General features: G+C 39.9%; 1 protein-coding gene across 1 annotated transcript; it reads right to left on the reverse strand.

The window, feature by feature from the left end:
- Nucleotides 1–1827: 1827 nt before the first annotated feature.
- On the reverse strand, nt 1828–16522 carry ARL1 (ARF like GTPase 1). The gene is made up of 6 exons (XM_005572006.5): nt 16401–16522; nt 14634–14771; nt 11586–11667; nt 10127–10238; nt 5425–5603; nt 1828–4390 (listed from the first exon to the last, which is right to left on the reverse strand). Exons 1-6 carry the CDS (start codon nt 16402–16404, stop codon nt 4360–4362), a joined length of 546 nt encoding a protein of 181 aa, XP_005572063.1. The 5' UTR covers nt 16405–16522; the 3' UTR covers nt 1828–4359.
- Nucleotides 16523–16892: the final 370 nt, after the last annotated feature.

Consider the following 16892-nt stretch of genomic DNA (forward strand, 5'->3'; position numbering starts at 1 on the left):
GAGACCCCCAAGTGCTACCCTGGCTACATGAAGTCGTTAGATTACATACCTTCTCACACCAGAAGTTAAAGAATACCTGGACTAGTCGGAGTCCTACTGTACTAGCTATGGCTAGTTGTTAAATTGTTTGAGTCACTCCTATATTCAGCCTCATCAGTAATTAGGAAAATACCAATTATCACCAGAATGAGATTCCATTTTGAAACCATCAGAATGATAAAGCTGACAATACTAAGTGCTGACAAGCATGGTGGAGCCATAGGAAATCTTATAAACCACTTGGGAAAGCAGTTTGACATTATCTTGTAAACCTGAAGACGGTTATACTCCCTGATCCCGAGTTCCACTCCTAGAGAAACCACGAACCATGGATCTGAAGAATGTTCATGAACCATTGCTAAAAGTCAAGAACTAGAAGCAATCCAAATGTCCTTCCACAAGAGAATAAAATGGTATATTCATATACTGAAATACAGTAGCATAAATCAGCTAATTACATATATATCAATAAAGATGATATTCTAGAAACAATGTTGAGTGGGGGGAAAAGAAAAATAGTTGAATACCACTGTAATAAAATTGTGTGTACATATATGATAAATCTGTAGAAAAAAATTAACGATTTCAAAGTTGCAGGATAGAGGGTACTTGTGCGAAGGAACAGAATCAAGGGAGAAGCACACGGTGGGGTTGGGGGACTTAAACTGTCCTCATAATGTTCAATGTCTTACATTTGGTGCCAGATTTCGAAGTTTATAATGCTTCATTACATTACTTTCTGTACATAAAATATTTCCTGATAAAAACATTTTCTAATGTGTGGCCAAAACCACATTTGTACTAAGTTATTAGTACAAAGAAAATAAGTGGTTTCTTTGAAACTTTACTTTTAAGGTTTACTATTTACAACTAAAATGGTAATAAGCCATGCTTATTTAGAGGTGGCTAAAGTTGTTTCTGTTGTTCAACCGTATAGCATCTTTTGCCTCACTCTATACTTGGTGTGGAAGAAATATTCTTTAGTGCCCCACATACTTGGGGACATATGGAGTGGAAAATCCACCCTATGTGCCAGGCACTTTGGATACATTTTGTTTAATCCTAGTATTCCTGAGAGATTCCTACAATTGGTTCCTATTTTACAGATGAAGAAACTGAGACTCAGAGTAAACAACTTGCCTAAGGGTGATACAGGATGTAGGTGGTACAATCAAGATTGAAAGTCCATGCTTTGAACTGGGCACGGTGGCTCACACCTGTAATCCCAGCACTTTGGGAGGCCAAGGCAGGTGGATCACTTGAGGTAAGGAGTTCGAGACCAGCCTGGCCAACGTGATGAAACCGTCTCTACTAAAAGTACACAAATTAGCTGGGCGTGGGGGCACAACACCTGTAGTCCCAGCCACTCGGGAGGCTGAGCCAGGAGAATCACTTGAACCTGGGAGGCAGAGGTTGCAGTGAGCCGATATCGTGCCACCACACTCCTGCCTGGGCGACAGTGAGACTCCATCTCAAAAAAAAAAAAAAAGTCCATGCTATAATTTGTAATTATGGGCTAAGAATGAGACAGCATGTGGCATAGGAATCAAATGTTCATTCACTTAAGCACCTGTGCTTTGATATAGTGTGTATCTCAAACAGGAGTTCTCACCCTTCTAAGGGCTTCGTAATGTGTCAGAAGGAGGCCATCTTAGAAGACTGACTTTAATTCATCCTAAGTGACCTAAAGTAAATGCATGTATTGCTTTCGTAAATTTTTTTAAAATAAAACAAAATACCAAGGCAAAGATCAGAAAGAACAAATATATCTGGGATATTGAAGACGTCTTTGTTTTTAATCAATAAATATTTATTGAGTGCCTACTGTGTGCCAGGTGCACCTGCACCACACTAGATGCAAGGGATACTAACAGTAAATAAGATACGGTCCCAGCCCTCAGAGCTTACATTTCAACAGTTTAAAATGCATCTCAGGTATTTCAGATAACAGAAGTAATTCTACCACTCTCAATTTTTTTTTTTTTTTTTTTTTTTTTTGTAGCAAGATACAACACAACCATAGGCCAGAGTTATAAAATAGCATGTCAGAAAGAAACATTTGGTATCATTTTTCCAGGTCCCATTTTACAGAAAAGAAACTGCAGGAGTGGCCATTTGCACCTATGTTCTAATTTCAAGTTTGGTGCTTTTCCCATTGCCAGGCCTCTCATAAAACAATATTCAGATTTGCCATGTAAGTATCAATATCCAAACACTGGTAGCATACCTGTGCAGTTGTCTCCTGCTAGACAAGGACCATATAATTTATGGCTTGTTTAAGTGTCCACTCTCTTTATCCCACCCTATTCTTTGTGATAAACCAGAGGGATGAGGCTTAATCAAGTGCTGACCTTTGGGGCAAGTTCATGCCCTGGGATTCAAGATGGCTACATGCCAGGTCTGCCTGCCGGACCTTACTTCCCATTTTCTGCAGTTTTCCTGAACTGCCAGGAGGCAGCTGTACAAGCTTTACAAGCCTCAGGCTGTAAGTGAACTTGTTTTCTGCATTTTCCAGCCATGTGCCACTGACCAGAAATGAACTCAACTATAAATTGCAAAGGGGCTACTTGTCAAGATGACAAATATCTATCGTACTATTTCAACTATGAACATACTTCTGAAATGCCATATGCCAGGCACCACACCAGATACTAGGGACATAAATATGAAAAAGTCTCTGCCCCTCAGGAGTAATACTGGTTGTACTGGAACACTTGTAGCTGAAAGAAAATCTCCAAAAAAGATTTCAGAGACTAAAGTAGGAATGGGTGCTGGAGAATGAGCAAGAAGGGTGAGAGTCCCGCAGGTGAAGGGAGAAAGCTGCAGAGAACGAATATAAGCCTGGAGAACGAACATAAATGTGAGGGGAAGAGGTCAGAGGCCAACACTGGAAGCACAGTGAAGGCCAAGAAAGGAACTAATGTTTCCGAGACCTGCGGGGATCCATGGTATTAAGCTCTCAATACCAGCACCTAATTTCTTAAACGCTGGTTTTCCAACTTAAGTGAAAGAAATTCACCCGTTTTTAGCAATTAGGAAGCACTATATTTACTTCTGTCACATTAGTTAATTCTGAGGTGGACTGGGTAATTTGAAAAGCTCCTTTGAACATGAATTGTTTTTAAACTTACAATCTAGCAATAAGCCTAATTTTTAAACCAGAATGCTTCATTTCCCCCTGTATAATCAGTAAGATTTTGATTTTTAACAAGTTTACATGTTTGAGTGTAACAAGTTTACATTCAAAAAAGACCAAATATTGGACATGGTAGATAAAAGGAATGAAAACCAGTAAAGACACCTTTTATAACCTGAAAATAGATTTTTAAACCTTCCTTTCCTTTAATGTGAAATTTTCTCTTGTGTGTTATGAATTCCATCAAATATAACCATTTAGGATTATTTATAGTATGTCACTGATCACTTCTACTAGTATAGACAAGTAAGTTTATAGACATTATTTTGAATGTAACTGCTTTAATTAGCGTAATTTTATTAAAGAGTTAGACTGTGTTGTCAATACTGACATTTTTGGGAAGATATAGTATAGTTTATAAGTCAGGCTTCTGAACCAAAAGTTTTACTTTGAGCCTTATCCCCACCTTACTAGCTAGCAGGTGACCTTGGGCAAGCCAACCTGGGTCCATGTCCATACAGTGAAGAATCATAACCTGTCCTACCTACTTCACAAGCTTCCTGTACAGATCAGCTAGGTCAACATGAGATTTTTTTTTGACAACTGTAAAGTACTATAAAATGACAACTGCAGATAAGTCAATGAAGTTAACCATCAAAATAATATTCATGCCTAAAACCAAAAGCTTTTAAACAAAACAGCTTAATAAAAAGTGGTCAGATAAGCAAATAAAGATTATATTATACACACTATGTTCCTCACCTACTCTACTGAGTCTAATCTTTGGAAAGATAATTCATTTTAAGGGGGAAAAAATCTGTTAAGATATTTTTTAGTATTTATACAAACAAGCTGCAACTACTATTCAAAAATAGGTTTTTTCATCCAATAGGAGTACATTCTTTAATAGAACTGTATTTGAATAAGAATTCCATACAAATAGAATATATACCTTAACACAAGAAAGCAAGAAAAGAATATTTTACATTACATAGAACATTCAGGTGATTCGATCGAATTATCCCTCCAACCAAATATTTCTTTTCCCTATTTACCACAAACATTGCAGTCAGTCAGTATATGCCAAACAATCATATAGTTTTAACATCTAGTAGTGTGAAGTACACTTGTCTGTTTCCAAAGGGTGATGTAGTCTTCGTTTCAGGGGAGAAGAATGGACTGAATTACTGTCTGCTTTTTAATGTTTCAACTAACCTGTAAAGAGAAAATGAACTGTTTTATAAAATTAACTTTCAGGCATAAAGCATGATCATCTATAATAAACTTTGTATTAGAGGTGGATTCCAAAGTACTTAAAATAAACACAGCTAACATAGATGAGGTTATGCACTACATTTCCATAAGGTTCCTTTAAGCTTTGAATTTGTCTATGATTTGAATGAAAAATTCAAAAAAGACCAAATATCTATTTTCCAGGCTACTACTACTTCTGGGCTACATATGGATGACTCAGAGGTGAAACTAGTCTCAGTCCTCAAGGAGGTGATTATCTAATGAGTAGATGAACAAATCAAACAATTACAAGACAGCATAACAAGTACTATGTCACTAATCTGTGACAAGGGCATCTAACTTTAGGTGAGTGGTTAGGCAGTAGGAATAGAGATACATTAGGAAAAGCTCTTCAGAAGACAGCCTGAAGCTAATTCCTGAAGGATAAGGAATTGGAGGGTGAGGTGAGGCAAGGAAAAGGCTAAAAATTGGCAAAGAGGCCGGGCGCGGTGGCTCAAGCCTGTAATCCCAGCACTTTGGGAGGCCGAGACGGGCGGATCACGAGGTCGGGAGATCGAGACCATCCTGGGTAACACAGTGAAACCCCGTCTCTACTAAAAATACAAAAACTTGGCCGGGCGAGGTGGCAGGCGCCTGTAGTCCCAGCTACTCGGGAGGCTGAGGCAGGAGAATGGCGTGAACCCGGGAGGCGGAGCTTGCAGTGAGCTGAGATCCGGCCACTGCACTCCAGCCTGGGTGACAGAGCGAGACTCCGTCTCAAAAAAAAAAAAAAAAAAAAAAAATTGGCAAAGAATTGTAACTGTCATCAGGTAGGTGTGGTTGAGAAGACGGATGCACCTGAAGACCAGTGGGAGAAAAGGCTGGAGGAACTTATGAAATAAACTGCTAAATAAATCAAAGTTTCATCCTCAACACTGGAGAAAAATTACACGTGGACGTGCATAGCTGCAAGCACACACAAATGCACAGATGGCTTCTGGAAACATGATACTTGCCATTCCATTGCCTCATCAAGGCCAGTGCCTTTGGTTGCTGATGTTTTGAATATTTGCCATTTTCGGTCCTTCAAGGCAGGTAACCCAAGTGAATTTGCCATCTCTGAGGAAGTCATGGCCTGTTCCATGTCCTGTTTATTTGCAAACACCACTAAAATGGCTTTTCTCAGCTCTTCTTCCTAAACGAAATTGAAAATATTTAATTTCCTTTAACCAATGTGCTCTCTCGAGTTTAGAAAATGTCTAAAAATACATTTTAAAAGTGTATTTTATAATTATTAATATATTCATTATACATTATGAAATCATAGAGAATTATAAAGAAAAGAAGCTTCACCCATAATCCTACCTCCCAAATATGATCACTGTTAACATTTTGGGCGTTTTCTACTAGTACTTTGTTTTGCAGATACTTAAGAGCTTATTTAGTAAATACATTCACACATTTAAGATCAGATTTATATATAGTTCTATACCCTGCCTAAAAATTAAAAATTAAAATCATGTTTCTCCAAACTATAACAATGTTTTCAAAATAAAAAAATGGCTAAATATGCTCTACACTATGGATGCAGCCACCATAAACTGTGTTAACTATTTTCTAGTATTAGACTCTTATTAGATTCTTTCCACTGGACTATTAGATAAACCCAAGTGACAGGGTCTTTATACAAAAATGTTTGTTTGAATCTGCTTTCTTAACACAATATTCTAAAAATGGAGTTAAAGTATAAACAGCTTTTTTCAGGCTTTGATAAACTGAATACATGCATGAACAGCTTTCCAGAAAGGTTACACTACCAACAGTGTATAAAAGTCTCCATCTTCAATGCAGCCTTTGCAGAGTTGGGAATTATTTACTTTTCCAAACACAGCATCTCATTATATATTATTAGGGTATTCGAAATGCAAATGGGTTGAGGCAGGAGAATCGCTTGAGTCCAGGAGTTTGAGACCAGCCTGAGCAACACACGGGTCTCTACAAAAATTTTTTTTAAAAAATGAACAAAAAAGGAAGCAGAGTTAGGAGCTCAAGGGTTATAATAAGCTTTGGTTGTGCCACTGCATGCCAGCCTAGGGGACAAAGGGAGACGCCCTTTTTTGTTTTGTTTTGTTTTTGAGACGGAGTCTCCCTCTGTCGCCCAGGCTGGAGTTGCAGTGGTGCAATCTTGGCTCACTGCAGCCTCCGCATCCCGGGTTCAAGCAATTCTCCTGCCTCAGCCTCCTGAGTAGCTGGGACTTCAGGCGCCCACCACCACGCCCGGCTAATTTTTCTATTTTTAGTAGAGATGAGGTTTCACCACGTTGGTCAGGCTAGTCTCGAACTCCTGACCTCGTGATCTGCCTGCCTCAGCCTCCCAAAGTGCTGGGATTACAGGCATAAGCCACCACACCCTGCTGACCCTGTCTCTTTAAAAGCAAATGCAAATGTTATTAGCAATGTTTTCCCCCTATGAACTGCCTTTTGCTCATTTTGCAAAAGATCTTGCTATGATTAAGATCACTAATCCTTAGTCATTGGTTTCTGGTTAGGCCTGGTTTCTTATCTTAATCTTGTTTATATTTGCCATATCTGAGCTTTGGGGGGGACTGTTTACGTTAATTAAATCTCATCTTTTGAATTCTTTATATGTTCTTATAATTTTCATTTTTTACATTTAATTATTTACCCATTTAGAATACATTTTTGTGTATAAGAAAGTTGAAAGGCCAGGCACAATAGCCAGGCACAGTGGCTCTCACACACCTCACACTTTGGGAGGCCGAGGTGGGTGGAACACCAGGTCAGGAGTTCAAGACCAGCCTGACCAACATGATGAAACTCAGTCTCTACTAAAATTACAAAAATTAGCCAGGTGTGGTGGTGCATGCTTGCAATCCCAGCTACTCAGGAGGCTGAGGCAGGAGAATTGCTTGAACCCAGGATACGGAGGCTGCAGTGAGCCAAGATTGCACCACTGCACTCCAGCCTGGGCAACAATAGTGAAACTCCATCTCAAAAAAGAAAAAAAAAGTTGAAACCTAAACTGCTTTTGTGTCTATACTATATATTTTTAATTTTGTTTGTTTTGAGACGGAGTCTCACTCTGTCACCCAGGCTGGAGTGCAGTGGCACGACCTGAGCTCACTGCAACCTCCACCTCCTGGGTTCAAGCAATTCTCCTGCCTCAGCCTCCCATGTAGCTGGGATTACAGGTGTGCGCCACTACACCTGGCTAATTTTTGTATTTTTAGTAGATGTGGGTGGCCAGGCTGGTCTCAAACTCCTGACCTCAGGTGATCCGCCTGCCTCGGCCTCCCAAAGTGATCGGATTATAGGCATGAGCCACAGCGCCTGGCCTGTGTCCGTGTTTTAACATTAACAGTCCTGACTCGCACTCGGCCCGTACTTAACATAACATGATATTTATTGATGAATTAAAAGTCACTTCCTAAAGAAAGAATCCAACTTTTACTTCTTTCTCTGTAAGACTTTATAAGTCAAATCCTAACACTGCAAGTAACCTAACAACAATCCTGCACAACTCAAGAATTGTAAACTGAAGTCAACAATCCATTCTTTTTAAGCAATACTTTGTATGATAAAAATATGTCATGTGATTAGACCTAAATAAAGCTGTTCTTTAAAAATCCCATTATACCCAAGGCAATTAAATCTTATTCTTACATTTAAATTTGGTCTGAGAAGCTCTCATAATAAATATAATGCTATGACGTATTAAAAAAAGAAAAAATTCACCAAATGTTTAACTATTAAGTCTGCAATTTATAACTTGGAAGCCATTATGAAGTCAGTAGTTCAAGAAATCAAAAGTCCTGGGCTGAGCATGGTGGCTCACTCCTGTAATCCCAGTACTTTGGGAGGCCAAGGCGGGCAGATCAGGAGGCGGGCAAACTGCTGAGGTCAGGAGTTCGAAACCAGCCTGGCCAACATGGTGAAACCCCATCTCTGCTACACCATTTTTGTATAAAAATGCTATACAATTTTTGTATCTCTGCTAATACAAAAATTAGCCGGGTGTGGTGGCAGAAGCCTGTAGTCCTAGCTACTCAAAGGCTGAAACAGGAGAATCACTTGAACCTAGGAGGCGGAAATTGCAGTGAGTGGCGATCACGCCACTGCACTCCAGCCTGGGTGACAGAGCAAGACTCTGTCTCAAAAAAAAAAAAAAAAAAAAAATCAAAAGTCCATAGTCCTCTCTTCTGAGGATGCTTTTACCTAGGTATCAACTGGCCTAGAACTTATATTTAAACATCCCTTGATTAAACAATTCAGAATCACAGTTTTTGACAAGAGAAAGAAACTTATCCATCTAATTTTCCAGAGCAAGGGCAATTTTATTATTATCATAGTACATTTGATTATTTTTTCATTTTTAAAAAATGGATGATTTAATGCATCCTCTGAATTTGAGCAGTTAGCCAATATATGATCTTATTAACTTCAGTGAATAAAATTATTGAATTCTTAATTAAGTGCTATACACTGTTCCTCCTGTCAGGGTAAACTCAAGGAACTTACATTTTAGAGGGAGAGATACATAAGCAAACAAATACATTTTTTTTTTAATTTTTATTTTTTGAGATGGAGTCTCACTCTGTCACCCAGGCTGGAGTGCAGTGGCACGACCTCGGCTCACTGCAACCTCTGCCTCCTGGGTTCAAGCGATTCTCCTGCCTCAGCCGCCCAAGTAGCTGGGATTACAGGCACACACCACCATGCCCAGTTAATTTTCTTGTATTTTTAGTAGAGATGAGGTTTCACCATGTTGGACAGGCTGCTCTCGAACTCCTGATGATCTCTGGTGACCTGCCCGCCTCAGCCTCCCAAAGTGCTGGGATTACAGGCGTGAGCTACCACGCCCAGCCAACAAATAAATTTTAAAATAATGTAAAAAAACAGTAAGTGGGGTGCAATGGCTAACACCTGTAATCCCAACACTAGGAGGTCAAGGCAGGAGGATCATTTGAGGACAGGAGTTTGGGAACAGCCTGGGCAACATAGCTAGACCCCATCTCTACAAAAAAAAAAAGAAAAAGAAAAAGAAAAAGAAAAACAATATTGGTATAAATAAAGAAGGGTAAAGGATTAGAGAATAAATGAGACTTCTTTCTGGGGAAGAGATGTGGGAAGAAACATGTCAGGAAGGCACCCATGCAAAGATGCTGGAGAGAAGCAGAAGGATCAGCAAGTGCAAAAGGCCCTAAGCCAGATGTGCAAGCTCGTGTCCAAAGAATAGAAAAAAGGTCCGTGTAGCTAAAGCACTGTCAACACTGGGAAGGGTAAAAAACGATAAACGTGAGGCTAGCATTGTGCCAGCAACCCAGAAATACATATTCCTCTGAACTTTAATCCTTCTGAAATAGCTAAAAATTTTTTTAGTCACATCAAATAAGTGACTTAGAATAGATGCTTTTGTTTAAGTGAGCTCTGAACCTCCTGGAAAATCAAGCAATCTGGCTTAAAGGAAGAGGAAGTTACAAGGTTAGTTTTTGTTGTTGTTGTTTTGTTTTGTCTCCAACCCTCTCCTCAACTGTATTTTTGGAATAGAAAAGCATTTGCATAAAAGAAAATAATATTAAAAGGATGGAGAGAACAACCCCTGCATTCTTTTTAATTATTCTTCAATGTAATAATATGTACTGGAAATAGCAAATGTAAGTGATTTCCCCACATTTTAAAGTGGTTAAGTTTTCTTACCTCCAGCATGGCAACTAACTCCGATTTGGAAATGCCAATTCGGTCTCGGTCACAACTGTCTACTACATAAATGACTGCATCTGTGTTTGAATAGTAACATCTCCAGTATGGCCTAGAGAAAATTCACAAGGGGAGAATATATTGTTACGGTTTTAAAGAAGAAACTGACAAATCAATTGCCAATTCTGTCCCACACATGTTAGAATCAATACCTTAATGATTCACTGTTTCTGGTGGATATATGTACCATATCCCTCAGATGTGATGGAGTCAAAAGAATGTTGATAAACATTAAATCACAGGACCAGGGAGTTTCAAAATGAATTCAGACTTCAGGATGACAAAATTTATTTATAATCTATGAAATCACTAAATATACTGATAGAAAAGTTGTACACAGACCTGATCATTCATCTTCTTAAACAAATATTTAACTAGGTACCCCTTAAGAGGAATAAACTTTTAAAATGTGATTTCATTTAACACTCATGAAATTAATCACTGACATCAAGCAGTAGAAATGGCTAAAATTATAAATAAACTCAAAAGTGATTCAATGGAGTCTCTCTGAGCCTACTCTGGCTTGGGAGGCTGCACGATTAAAAAAAAGAAATGTGATTCAATAAATGAGTTATAAGAAGTCAGAATGTTTGGAGAATGCATTACTAATCTTTTAAGATGGTACCATCGTGAGCAACTACTGACAGTCACCAAACATTCACTGTTGCCATATCAAGCCCAAAATGCTAAGCAGAATACCTGAACTGCAGAAGGCATTTATTTTTTATTTATCATTTATTTTTTTGAGACAGAGTCTCGCTCTGTAGCCCAGGCTGGAGTGCAGTGGCGCAATCTTGGCTCACTGCAACCTCTGGCTCCCAGGTCCCGGTACAAGCAATTCGCCTGCTTCAGTCTCCCAGGCAGCTGGAATTACAGGCACGCACCACCATGCCCAGCTAATTTTTGTATTTTTAGTAGAGATGGGGTTTCACCATGTTGGCCAGGCTAGTCTTGAGCTCCTGACCTAGTGATCTGCCCGCCTCAGCCTCCCAAAGTGCTGGGATTACAGGCGTGAGCCACTGTGCCCAGCCAATGGCATTTATTTTTATATTAGCCCTAAATGGTAGGCCTGTAAGGTATAATCAATTCCAAAACAGTGTGTTTCAGAGAGGAGAGGCTGACAAGAACTAAATGGAGGGTCCTTTCTAGTTGAGAATAACTGAAGTAATAAGGTCTTCAGATTTTCATGAAAAGAGTTTCATTAAACAGATATCTAGAAAACTGGGCTCCTTAAGTTTTAACTCAATGGATTGGAAATAGTTCCAAATTTTACCTCATTTTAAACTAGGTGGCTCCATTTAAATCACAATAGAACACATATTCTGGTTTACTGATGTTAACCCTTAAAAGAACCAATAAATGTTAAATACTACCAAATAACCTGGTCTTTGTACCATACCTGATACTTGTCTGTCCTCCTAAATCCCAGACTTGGAATTTAAGGTTTTTGTATGTCACCGTCTCTACATTAAATCCAATGGCTGGAAGAGAAATCAAATCAGCGGTATGTGTACACTAATACATTCCACCTTCAAAATAGCCTATCTAATTGAGTTACAGCAATTAATGGTAGCTGTTATTAAAGTTTAAAATATATATATACATAATTTGTCTTAGGATTCGAATTAAAAAGAAATGGTAATTGTTGAATCACATTATTGGTTGAGATTTTATACCATTTAAGATGAGATAGTATGCTCTGCTCCCCCACACACGTGCACGTGTATGCACAAAACATCAATTAGCAAGATCAATACCATCTTCAGGATATTTTTTAAAAGCCAGCAGTTCTGCAAATAAAGTGTATAATTTTAGCTCAAATAAATTTAAAAAAGAATTTTAAAAAGAAATAAAAAGGAAAACATAATTTTTAGCTCAATGGAAATCCTATTAAACTCCCCTCATAATAGAGCAGTTAAGAGTGTTCGAAAGCTGTATTTAGAAAGTACAGTTGTGGATGTACTATAAAAAGTAGAATTTTCGTTGGTAGCAAATAAACAGACCAAAAGCAAGAAAAGCTAAACTTCAGTTCTAAACTTCAGCATGGACACAGCCATGGCTGCAGCTTTCAGTCTCACAGCCCATCTGCAGACATCCTCAAGAGCTCACTTGTAATCAGGTCATGGCTGGATGGTCAAAGGGCAGGTGTCCCATCCCTTTTCTCTGCTATCCTTCTTAGGTGAAAAATAGCTAAAAAATAACTTCCATGGCTGGGTGCAGTGGCTCACACCTGTAATCCCAGCACTTTGGGAGGCCGAGGCGGGCGGATCACCTGAGGTCAGAAGTTCGAGACCAGCCTAGCCAGCACCGTGACACACCATCTCTTCTAAAAATACAAAAATTAGCCGGGCGTGGTGGTACACACCTGTCATCCCAGCTACTCTGGAAGCTGACACATGAGAATCACTTGAACATGGGAGGCACAGGTTGCAGTGAGCCGAGATGGCGCCACTGCACTTCCGCCTGGGCAACAGAGTGAGGCTCTGTCTCAAAAAAATAAATAAATAAAACTTCCGGCTATAACTGGACAATTAGCTTTTGTTTTATATTTAAGTTTGCAGTGGGAAGTGATACCTTTGAGTATTTGGCAAGTATGTCTATTACAATTAAAAAATAACAATACTGTGACAAATTTGAGTGAAAAACTAAAATGCAAGTTCACGATGTCTCCCTTAGAATTAGGTAGGAGTGTAATCACAATGTTCACCAATAGTAAAAAAAACATCGTTTACACGTGCAAGCAAGAGAATGGCGTAGACTGGGTGCAATGGCTCATGCCTGTAATCCCAACATTTTGGGAGGCTGAGGTGGGAAGATGGCTTGAGCCCAGGAGGTAGAAGTAGAGGCTGCAGTGAGCTATGATTGCGCCACTGCACTCCAGCCTGGGCAAAAAAGCAAGACACTGTCTCAAAAAACAGTGTGGTGTAAAGCAGCACTCACTGAAACTCAAAACTATCCACGGTGGCGCACTGCAGGAGATGCCCAGACAGAGATGGGTGGTTTTGAGAAGCAAAAACTAATGGAACTAAAATTTGCTGAAGATAGCAAAAAGGAACAACAGACATTACAGGGTTCAAAACACTCTTATTTCTTAAAGGTTAGCCTCTTTTGTTTTAGTCCATAAATTTGAACAGCAACAATATAGAAATACCCTGAGTGACAGAGTAATGTTAGAGGCATAATTTAAATAATCTTGGGCAAACTGTATGAACTCTTCAATTTAATTTAAATGTATTAATCTTCTCCAAGTAAATTGAGGTCAACAAATGAAAAAGAATAAATAACAACAGTATTCTCATACAGTCAAATAAGACTGTTGGAGAATATTTTTGTAAGACAGCAATAATCGATTAAAATTGAGGTATTTCTTCTCTTAATAAATATATACATACATATGCATATATATTTTCGAGACGGAGTTTTGCTCTTTGCCCAGGCTGGAGTGCAATGGTGCGATCTCGGCTCGCCACAACCTCTGCCTCCCGGGTTCAAGTGATTCTCCTGCCTCAGCCTCCCGAGTAGCTAGTATTACAGGCATGCACCACCATGCCTGTCTAATTTTGTATTTTTAGTAGAGATGGGGTTTCTCCATGTTGGTCGGGCTGGTCTCGAACTCTTGACCTCAGATGATCCACCCACCTCAGCCTCCCAAAGTGCTGGGATTACAGGCGTGAGCCACTGTGCCCGGCCTTCTTTTGATATTTTTAAGGTACCAAATTACTTCAACACTCAATCTCTACAACTCAGATCTTTAAAAAGAATCAATAGAATTACCTAGATAAACTAATCTTAATTAAAATAGTAACACATACAGAAAAAAAGGCACTTCACATGTAATATCACTTAACACTTATATAATTCTTTACACAGGTTTAAAAGGTACTTTTAACTACTTCATTTATTTCCCCCGAAAGCCAGTGGGTATTTATCTTACGTATTTTATTAGTAAAGATACTGGCTCTCAATAAGATTTAGTAATTTAAACAGCTATAAACAGCCAAACCCGTCCATAAACCAGAACAAGGGTCCTTAAATTACACTAAGCTGCCTCTCAGTTGATGAAAAAAGTGTTATCAATGTTTTGTTCATACCAGCAGTTTACAAACTTTATCAAATGCTTTATTATATGAATTAATTTATTCAGAAACAGGCCTGGCATAGTGGCTCATGCCTGTAATCCCAGCACTTTGGGAGGCCAAGGCAGGAGGATCACTTGAGGCCAAGAGTCCAAGACCAGCTTGGGCAACACAGTGATACCTGATCTAAAAAAAAAAAAAAAAAAAAAAAAGAAAGAAAAGAAAGAAAAGAAAGAAAGAAAAGAAAGAAAGAAAGAAAGAAAGAAAGAAAGAAAGAAAGAAAGAAAGAAAGAAAGAAAGAAAGAAAGAAAGAGTTATGTTAGATGGAGATCAGAAAACCCCTACAATTAGTTCATCATACCAACACTTACTAGGTATAGTAGTAACAACTTCTCCAACTTGTAATCTGTACAAAATTGTGGTTTTTCCTGCTCCATCTAATCCCAAAATTAAAATCCTCATTTCCCGAGTTCCAAACAGACTGGAAAATATACTTGAGAAAAAGCCACCTAAAACATAACAAAAGAAAAAACATACACAATGTCATTTTGTGAACTAGGTACACAAAACATCTAATCTTGTCCTTTGAAAGCTATATACCAAATTAAATATTATAATTTCCTGGATGCATAGGTGCATATTTTTGCTCCTAATGAAATATATTATTCAACATCAAACAAGTAATTAGTTATGTTACTATGTCCTAAATATTGTGTCATGCAGGCACAGAAGATAAACCAAAGAATAAGAGAAATATGGCCGCTGTCTTTGGGAATCTCATTTTCTAATCAGCAGAATAGGAATATTTTAATATGATCCCCTCACTACCCCCAAAAACCAAGGGGCCAGTAAGGAAGATAGTGGGACAATGTAATCCTCGCACAGGAAAAGTATTGTACAGCGGCAGTACCACTGTAACCAACTTCAATCAGAGTTCTCCACCAAGCAATGTAACTAGTACAAGAAATTGAGAAAGAAGCTGAAAACAACAATTTTTGACAGAAAACCCATTTTAAAAAATAATAAAGCTCTATCCAATGCATCACAAAATATTCCCAGAAAGCTTCCTGTACACCAAGTATTGTGTAGTATAAAAGCACAGTCCTTTTCCCATCCAGAGCCATTAGAGAAGATTAAAAACAAGTTACATTAACGATACAAAAAAAAATCGTTCACATCAGAAGGGATGCCACACTGTTATTCGGCAAAGACATGGTATAACTAAGAGCTGCCAGTTGAAAAATGAACACCACCACGGGCTAGAGAACCTTGGGAAAGTTCAACAGAATGGGTGTGACTTGACAAAGTCCTTTCTACCATTTACAGGTAGAAGAGAGCCGGAACAAAACTGAAGCGGGTTATGGAAGACAGGACAGCGCCTGTGATGCTTGGGAGCAAGAAGTATGCTCCCCAGAAAACTGTGAAGGGATTTAACCAAGCCAAAGAATCTGCACCTTCATTTGGAGGGTGGGAAACAAGTTAAAGAACGTGCACCCTTATTTGGACCCTAGTGATGCTTGTGAGAATGCAAGTTCCCTCAATCAGTGGGCCAAGAATTGAGAATAAAATTTCATTTATCGACTAGAAATACCCGTATTATTGCATGAAACGCTACAGCAGATGAGCAGACAAACGCCAAACTGGCCATAAAACAACATAAGCAAAACCTGCTCTCGGATTTTTCAAACTGACGCCGTCCCAGCGCCCCTGGTAAAGAGAATAATTAAGCTTCCACTCTGGGGCCGCAGCTCATCTTTCATCAAGAAACCTCAGCGAACCGGCGACTGACGCGTTGCCAGCCTTCGCAAGAACAACTCTGCCCAGCAAGTGGAGCTGGGGATGAGGGAAAACTTCATGATAAGGGGAAAGAACTCGAACCCAGGCTCTGCAGACCCGCGCTGTCCGGGTCCCCGGACCCCGCTGGAATGAAGGGGAAACGAGAGACGGCGGAGGAGAACGCGAAAGGCCGGATCCACCCCTAGAAATGAAGATCCGAGGTAAGTTAAGTCCTCGGCGACCCGCCCCCTGAGGAGCTGGCTACTCTAGGGTTCCCCAGCCGGCCCCTCTCCTCCTCTGCACCCCAGCCCTCGGCCGCGGCCGCCTCGAACGCGCCTGGGTGCCCTTCTCGAACCCCTCACCCATGATGAACCGCCTGTCCTCCCTCGCCGATCTTCAGTGATTCCTTGGCCTTCGGCTGCAGCTCCGAGGCGGTTTCCTCGCAAGCCCACTCAGCCAGCAACTTCCACGTCGGACTCCAGGCGGGGGCGGGAGCGAGGGGCAGCTGCGACTGCGCGCCGGGAACTGTGGCCTGAGCATCCACGTCGTCGTTTTCGACTCACGGTCCCCGCTCACTGGATGTAGATACTGTGGACGCCAGAAGAGAAAAATAATTCAAAAGCCTGAAGTATCTCCTGCTTCTGTTTTTCTGTACAGAAAGAGCTTCTGAAATAGAGAAACTGGAATTTTTCTTTTAAATTCTCACACCAAAAAGTGGCGAATCTGACAACTAAAAATGCGAGTCGGGCCTCGATGAGACGTCCCTGTCCGACGCTGGCGCAGGCTGCGGCGTTACAGAGGGCGCGTGTCCCGGAGAGCCCGGAGGGGCCAGCGCAACTCTCCCCAGGTGCTTT

The sequence above is a fragment of the Macaca fascicularis genome, chromosome 11 (assembly GCF_037993035.2).
Source record: "Macaca fascicularis isolate 582-1 chromosome 11, T2T-MFA8v1.1".
Lineage (NCBI taxonomy): Eukaryota > Metazoa > Chordata > Mammalia > Primates > Cercopithecidae > Macaca > Macaca fascicularis.

Bases quoted from the DNA above. Each gene is read 5' to 3' on its own strand.
- ARL1 (XM_005572006.5), bottom strand. The intron at 10,239-11,585 runs GTATGGTACAAA...AATTTTCTCTAG, and splicing joins GGAGGACAGACAAGTATCAG to GCCATACTGGAGATGTTACT. The intron at 4,391-5,424 runs GCAAGTATCATG...TTCTCTTTACAG, and splicing joins CTTGATGAGGCAATGGAATG to GTTAGTTGAAACATTAAAAA.